Source organism: Halichoeres trimaculatus, unplaced genomic scaffold, assembly GCF_033239565.1.
Source record: "Halichoeres trimaculatus isolate MK-OKI-2021-1 unplaced genomic scaffold, fHalTri1.1 fHalTri1_scaffold_19, whole genome shotgun sequence".
NCBI lineage: Eukaryota > Metazoa > Chordata > Actinopteri > Labriformes > Labridae > Halichoeres > Halichoeres trimaculatus.
The window spans coordinates 748340-756649 of NW_027437197.1; the positions used below are offsets into that span (position 1 = coordinate 748340).

An 8310-nucleotide genomic window follows, 5' to 3' on the forward strand; every position below is an offset into this window, starting at 1 on the left:
AAGTCAGGAGCTGCTGCTGCTGCATTAATGACCACAATGTTTGCATAAAGACATCAGTTTGATCTTTTCACGCTTACGCAACTCAACACAGATCCTGATCATACACAAACACTGATCTTCTGATACAAGAGTTTTTTAAAAAAAAGGAGAAAACCAAGAGTAAGAAAAACAAAAACACGCTGGGAGCAGTTTTCTTCTTTCCAACTCTTTAACAGAAATATGTACAAGCACAGCTGTCAGAGTGTTTGACAGATGTTTAAAAGCGTCTCACCATGAGAAACTGAGACTGTCTGGGGTGAAGCAGGGTGAAGCAGGGCGAAGCAGGTCTCTGTGGAGCTGGTTTCTGGTTTCACCCCTGCAGGCTGAGCGTGGTTTCTCTCAGGTGTTGCTGCTGCTGTGCTCGGCTGTGGCTTTGGAGGAGGACGCGTACAGATAGTCCCTGAACAGACTCATCACTCGCTTCTTGTAGGTCTTGATGGCAAAGAAGTAGATGACTGGGTCCAAACAGCAGTTAAAGTTCATGAGGGAGACGGTGATCTGTGAGGAGGAAGAGGAGGAGGTGATGAAGATGATGAAGTGAGGGATGTTTGAGAGTTTAATGAAGAGGAGATCTCACCTGTAGAGACACCTTAAACGCCCTCAGCTCCTCACAGCTCGGCCTGTGGTGGATGGTCCTGGTCATGAACTGCATCACGTTGAGGTGATAGGGGCTGAAGCAGACGATGAAGGTGAGGAGGATGAGGAGGATGATGGTGTTGGCCCTGTGACTCCTCCTGGAGCGACCGCTCACAGAGCTCTGCTTGGCTGCAGCTCTCAGCTTCAGGTTGATCTTAGCGTAGCAGCCCACGATGACGGCGAGCGGGCCGCAGAAAGACAGCGAGCAGGCGAGGAGCAGGAGGTACGGCGTGAAGAGCGAGCCCTCGAAGCTCAGGTACTCCATGCAGGTCCGTCTGCTCTGCTGCTCCTGCAGCATGCTGCGAAACATCAGAGGAGCTATCTGCAGGAAAACCAGCGCCCAGACCAGGACGCAGACCCTGCGGACCACCTTCACGCTGCGCAGGCACTGCAGGCTGTGGGGGTGCACCATGGCCAGGTACCGGTCCAGGCTGATGCAGGTCATGAAGCCGATACCTGGAGGAAAAATGATAAAGACGCAGCACGAGGAGACTTTAGAGAGGTCAGGGATTAGAGTTTGGTATGAAGATAACCTTAGACTGGGTCTGATCATGTGCCGTCAGGTACGGTAACATGTGAGGGACATAAAAATGAGTTTTGGGCAGTGATCTGTGAGTCTGTGTGTTAGTTTACTGATAGAAAACAGAGACAAGGCTAACAGCTGACTGAAATCAACCAAAACCAGATGAAGATGAAAACCAGTTGATGGGAGATTTAAGTTTCTGATCCGTCTTTCGGATTGAAGCTGTAGCTGATTAACTCCAGCAGGTGGCAGCACATGACCCGATGCCTCTGTTTCTATTCGTTCTTGTCTGGTATAATGAGGATCGGCAGATAAACTCTGGAAAAACTAACTCAAACTAACAGAAATCAAACTTAAGAAATTGAGAAGAAGAAGGTTAGACACTCAGTCGGAGAAACAGAGTATCATCAGCGTAGAGGTTTACCTGCGTAGGTGTTGGCGAAGAAGAGCAGCGTGCTCAGTCTGCACAGCAGGTCTCCAAAGGGCCAGTCGAAGTGTCGGATGTAGTAGGTGATCCTGCCGGGCAGCGTGAGCGTGAACAGCGCGTCGGACAGAGCCAGGTTCAGCAGGTAGACCGAGGTGGAGTTGAACTTCTGCTTCTTCTGGCAGATGACGTAGAGGACCAGGCTGTTCCCGCACGCGCTGATGATGAAAACCAGCGAGTAGAAGACGGGGAAGAGGACGGCGGCCTCTCTCTGGTACACAAACACATCACAGCTGCTCTGGTTTGAGGTCTCTGCAGAGTCCAGGGTCCTGTTCACAGCAGCCATGGTACCTGAGGTAAAGACCCCACAGTGAGGAAGATCTCAGAGAGTAACAATAATTTGTTTTAACTCATGAACGTGTGCGTAGGACTTACAGCAGGAGGAAGGATCCCTGTGTTTGGAGTCTCTAGTTGTGGTTTCACGCTGAGCTCTGACTCTTTACATAGCTCTGACGGTCTGACCCAGATCCCACCTCTCCTCTTTGACATCATGAGTCTGTGACAGAGTCTGAGCTTTCCTACAGCCCCTGAAACACACACGTGACTGACACCTGTCAGAGCTACAGCAGATCATAGAGAACACACTCTGACAGCTTATCACACAAACTCAGTCTGCAGGGAGCAGCCTGGATTGCAGGACAAGATTCGATGTTAAAATATCTGTTTGTTTTTGTCTTTTATTTATTTATTTATTTATTTATTTATTTATTTATTTATTTATTTATTTATTTATTTATCTATTTGTGTATTTTATTTATTGATTATTTTTTTATTTATGGGTTTTATTTATTTATTTATATTTTCATTTAATTATTTTTTTATTTATATTTTTATTTATATTTATTTATTACAGATTTTATTGATTTATTTATTGATGGATTGATTTATTGATTTATTGATTTGTTTATTTTTATTGATTTATTTATTTGTTTATTTTTATTGATTTATTTATTGATTTATTTGTTTGTTTTTATTTATTTATTTTTGTTTTTACTTAGTTTAATTAATTTATTTATCTGTTTATTTATTTTTAGCCTAACTAACTGTTTAACACATTAACAGAAATGAATCCTTTGGCCTCACAGTCAAGAAGCAGAAGGACATTTGGATCATTTTGATTTGGTGTAAGGGATTTCTTTCTCTCTTGTTGTCAAGAGGTTTTAACCAATCAGGATCCAGTTTAACTCAGCAAGATGATCAGTAAAGAATCTGGACAATAAATGATGTCACAGTTAGTTACAGATAATATGCTATCTATCCAATCAACAGGTACCCACATGGCCACACGCAACAATTTGTTTAAAAGCGTCACCGCCAGTTGTTGTTGTCGTCACCATAGTTGCTAAGTCTGGCTATTATTGGCAACTTTGGGCTTGTTTTTCTGCAAAGTTGCTTGCAAATCTTGTCAGTCACGGGCTGTGGGTTTTCAGGCTTGATTTGTTGATGATCTCAGCTCTTCAAAACAACGAAAAAACATTTATCTTTTTTTATTTAATTTGATTTTTCAATTCTGATATATTTCATTTATTATTTATTAAACAAAGAAAAATACTATTTAAAGTTTATGTGGACTGTTTATTGTCAGTTTGCTGTTATTTGTGCATAATGCACATGAATTTTCTTTGAATCAATGTTTTGAAAATTAGGTTTTTTTTTTTGTTTGTTTTTTTTACATTTCGTGCTTTTACTGCAAATTTAGTGCAAACAAAAACAAATATTTATACTTTTATCAAGAGGTCTATTGGTAGGTCACCTGTTGGGCTTGTTTTGGGTCTAATTCCTCAGAGCTTGTTTCTTTCCAAGATCTGGCAACAACACTGCTTAACGTGGGTCAGCCTGATCTATAGGGGCCCTACACATAGAAACAGAAAGAGTAGACTGGATGGATTTTAAAGCAGAGACTCTTTAACACACGGACTCTGGAGTTAAATCTAATGAGGAGCAAACACACACTGAGGTTGAATATCTCAGATCGTGTTTCTGCAGTTGTGCTGGCGGCGGTTGCAGCCTGTTTCTGACAGAAAGGTTAGATGAAGTGATAGAGCCTGAGGTTTTTTATTATGTTCCTGCCTCTGAGGTTTTCAGGTTTGCTCTCTGTGAAGCTGAGGTGAAGGCAGGCCGAGGTGGAGCTGATGGGAGATACTGGAGGAAGCTGAAGTGTGGCGCTCTCCGTCCTGTGATGTGTGGAAGAAAGTCTCATCTGCGTTCATCTCAAACTCCACCTCCCCGAGAACTGCTTAAAGATTAAATACATGCAAACAAGCTAAGAGAAAACCATGGTTGGAGATTCTGAGAAGAGGAGAAATGAGGCTCTGCAGCAGCTTCACTCTGACAAACAGACTCAGTTTCCTTTAATTCAAACATTTCTGCAGAAGTGGTGAAACAGACTCAGTTCAGCGCTGCAGCGAGCGATCTGACAGGGAGAGTACAGTCTCTCTCAGTGCAGCTACACCAGCTCAGAGTAATTGAAGCAGAAGGCTGCAGGATCAGGGAAAGGTCACTAATTGTCACCAGTCAAATGTGGTTATAATACAACTCGCCGGGGTCACAATGAGCGCGTCGTGTAGGCGACGTCGACCTGCAGGTCCAGGGCCCGCTGCACTTCAGGCCTGGATTTCACGCTCCATTAATTCAGCGCCTGGAGTTTAACATCCTGATGCATCTTCTGGAGGCGCGGGGAAGAGGAAGGGACAGTCGTATGCTGAACGCTGGCTGGGTGTCCTGAGGGTCCATCAGCGCTGAATGCTGCAGGAGGACGGGCGAAGAAGGAGGGGATCACTTCTGATCAGGCGTGACCTTTACGCAGCTTTAATTAGAGACACTACGACAAAGAGATGGAAGTGTAACGTAGGAAAGAGCTGCACGGACTGAAGGTTTTAACTGCAGCTTCAGGTTTTAAAATCTCTCTAACTGATGGAGTCTGGATCACAGGCGGTGCACGTGGTCGTATGTGCCGTTTTGTAAAGTTGACGGCTCGGTGACGTGAAAGGTCTTAGGAAATTGGAAGTGACGACCCAGCATGGAACAGGCATGGAAGTCACTTCTCAGAAATGTGACCTTTTTCTGGTTGTTCAGTCAGGGGAGGGCTGAAAAGGGGGATGAGGAGGAGGAGGAGGAGGAAGGGGCCGGGGCTGGGGGGGCAAACTGATCTGAAGAGAATTATTCAGTCGTCAATGGCTCCATAAAAGATCGCCCCAGAAGGCATATCGTTTTAAAGGCTCCTGGTGGAGGAAGGGGGCCGGTGGTGGAGCTGAGCTGAGGCAAACTGGGAATGACTTCTGGTGTCCGCAGCGTGTGTGGAGCAGCCAGCGTGGTTCCACAAACGGTGCCTCGCCGAATTTGGGATGTTTTCTGCTGCCAGGATGAATTGTGTATGAAACTTCCCCCACATGGTTCAGATTGTAGTCAGGGGAATCAACAAGTTCACAGTTTCTCTTCCCTGGTCTTTAGGAGAAACTTCACCGTCCAGATTCACCTGTTTCCATCCTGTGATTCCCTCAAACTGTGTGTTTCTGACACGGTCATGTGACCTCGGCTCAGGAGGAGAAACATGTTGTGTTTACTCATACTTTCTCCATAAATCACAGACAGATTAAGGACTAATCCCAATTCTCTGCTCGCTATTTCAATCTAGCTAACGCTGCTTTAGCTACAGCTACCGCTAATAACAGCTACACCGATGTCAGAGCAGACAGATAAGCTGCATTAGCTACAGAAGCTAACATTAAGCTAATGTTACAGTAGTCAGAAGCCACATAATATAGCTTCTGAATACTTTACCGTTCATAGCCTGTATACAGAGTGGACAGCGTGGCTCCACCGTTCATCATCGTACGGTTTTGAAGCCAAAATTCCTCCGTCACAGGCGCAGACATTGTAGCAGTTTGCAGCCAGAGTCTGTGCAGTAGAGACTGTGAGGGATTCTGGGAGAATCTGAGTGGAGCTGGGTGACAAAAATTATAATCATTTTTTATCTTTAGAGAGTCTAATCACTTCCTGACTCTACCTCCAGACATATTTTACAATCCCTGAAAAAAATACACGAGAACAGCAGCTGTCAATCATCGTTAAACGCGACGTAAAGCCTCGTTTTTAACCTCGTATAACTAATGAAAACGAAGCTTTTCAGAAAAAAGAGGACTTGGATACAAGACAGCCAAATGATATCTTCAAATCACCACAACAATCAGACGTGAGAAACATTTCTACCAGGTGGATTAATTTTTTAAAGTTTGACCACAGCCCATCTGGAATGACTGGGGAGAGGGATTTTTTAACCTATACTGCAGCCAGCCACCAGGGGGAGCAGTTTTTGTGGAGACCTCACTTTGAGCTGAGCAAGTGGACGCCCATTGTTTTTACAGTCTATGGTACCATCAGCTTAGCGTTAGCTTCTCCTAGCTTAGCCGTCTCATTTCTCAGTCCATGGTGGTGAAGTCTGTTTGCTGTGAATGTTTTGCCCTGATCTGACGTCAGTTTATCATCAGTTTGTAAAAACGCGTTCGCTTTGGAAGAAGAAATATTTGCTTTGACTACGACAGAGAGGGAATCAAGACGAAGAGGGAGGGTATCAAGAGAAGGTTAGGATTGGCTCTTATCTACAACCCTTACTCAAAGTTTGTGGGGCCGGTATTTAGAAACTTTTAATCGTTTGCAAATAGTTTTCGAGTCTGAAAATGTTTCAGTTAACACATTACATGCTAAGAGTGAAGAAGTCTTGATCTGGATGTCAGCGCATGTTGCTCCTGAATCTGTTTTTATATATGCAGCTCAATCTCTCACTTTGCCGCTGTTTGTCCATGGTTTCCAAAAAGAATGTGCAGTTTTGATCTGATGGACAACCGCACATGAACTTATTCACTTTTCATGAAACTGAGGAGTTTTTATTTCAAGATTTCAAACGTTTGTTTTTTTTTAAATATATTTCAAACGTTTGGTTTTATTCTGACGGCATGTCTTTGTTTTGGCTGACTCCCACTGTGGACAAGTTTACCATTTAATCCACATATTATGAGGATATCAAGCAAAGATATGACGTGATTTTTTTCTTTTGTGAAGTTTGGTTTCGTTTTATCTTGCATGTGGAAGAAAATTATGTATAATAACTTCTAGTTAATTTTCTGCGTCACTCTTTGCCCTTTTCTTCCCTCGTTGCTCTTCATTGTCTTTAAGTTCATGTTTGATGTGAACATCTGAGCACATGCAGTGAGGAGGAGCTGCTGTACAACTTATGGCCACTGGAGGGCGTGCTATCCTCACAAATCAGAGGCACAAACAGTTTCAGCTCCATTCAGGAAGAAAAAGACAGAAACAAACAGGATTCTGGTTTAATTTTTTCCTTTTTAATGAACTTTTCTTTGTCTCATGTAGAAACTCTCGCTGTAAGAAATCAGATTCAAACACGCGTGTGTGTTTGCACATGTTATCACTTCATGTGTGTGTGTGTAGTGGTCTGCTGGACATACCACAGGGGACTCCTGCGTGGTCAGGGGGGCCTCATGTGGCTCGTGTCTGTTCTCATCACCACTAACCCCCTCGTTACGCCACGGCCCCCCTCCCCTCCTCCTCCCAGCTCAGGCCCTGCACCGCGCTCCACGCCGCGCTCCTCGCGTGAAGACTCTTCGTTCACACTCTGCCTCACACTTGTCACCTTTTCACCCGGTAACTATTTGTTGTTTTTTCCCTGACACGTCCAAACCGCGGCCTTCACGGAGACGCTGCAGCCGGCACGCTCTGCTCCTGAGCGTGGTCGGCTGAGGCCGTCACGGTTACGCTGTCAGACGTGTCTGAGGAGACGTGTTTACGGCGCTCTTAATCCAACCTGTCACAGCGTTGACACCAGTGGATCTGCCCGTGATAAACACACCAGCTCACTGCCGGCTGTCCCTTCTGAACTGCTCGTGACTTCACACCCGCCGCCGGCCTGGCGTCCACCTTTCTCCCACATTTAGCAGAGACTGGTGGCACTAACGTCTCATCAGGAGCAGAGCGTCAGAAGTTACTGGTGCTGTCAACAAAGTGCTGAGTTCATCTTGGTTTCATTAGTCAGGAGACGCTGCAGGAAAGAGTCTTCAGACTTTAACACCTGATGTGCTTTAACCCACGTCACACGTCCTGACCCTCACTCAAACTCCTCTTTTCACTTATTCACTAAATCTTCTTTCTAATCCTCAGAAAAGTGGCGCCCTGCTCCTCTGTCCGCCCCCTCCTCTCCACAGGTGAATCAGAGGTCAGAGGTCAGCTCCGGTGCAGCTCCCTGTGGCTGCTGGAGGTTTCGTGACTAGGTCAGAGACTTTTAAAAAGCACGGATACTTTCCCGATACAGGATCTGAAGCCAGTCGACAGGAGGTCTCACAAAACTGTCCTTTCGATGCAGCGCGCCGGGTGAGTGCTTCTGCTGAAGTGACTTTCACAGAGCGGCTGAGCAGCACCATCTTCAGGACCAGGAGGAAACAAACGCTCAGAGTCTCCTCAGGTTTGATTTCTCACTTCCTGCTCAGCAAACATGAGTTAAACTCTGATTTTAAACTAAAAATCAAGTTTAAAGACGTCTCCTGTCAGACTGAAACTCCTCAACATACGGTCAAACAAAAGCTCCAAACTCCTCCTTTATTCCTTCCTCTTCACT

At 45.0% G+C, this 8310-nt stretch overlaps 1 protein-coding gene across 1 annotated transcript; it reads right to left on the bottom strand.

Annotated features, from left to right (window-relative positions):
* Positions 1 to 378: 378 nt before the first annotated feature.
* LOC141808604 (G-protein coupled receptor 183) lies at positions 379 to 5512 on the bottom strand. Its single transcript, XM_074695271.1, has 5 exons — positions 5463 to 5512; positions 2145 to 2209; positions 1623 to 1973; positions 617 to 1131; positions 379 to 537 (listed from the first exon to the last, which is right to left on the bottom strand). Exons 1-5 carry the CDS (start codon positions 5510 to 5512, stop codon positions 379 to 381), a joined length of 1140 nt encoding a protein of 379 aa, XP_074551372.1.
* Positions 5513 to 8310: the final 2798 nt, after the last annotated feature.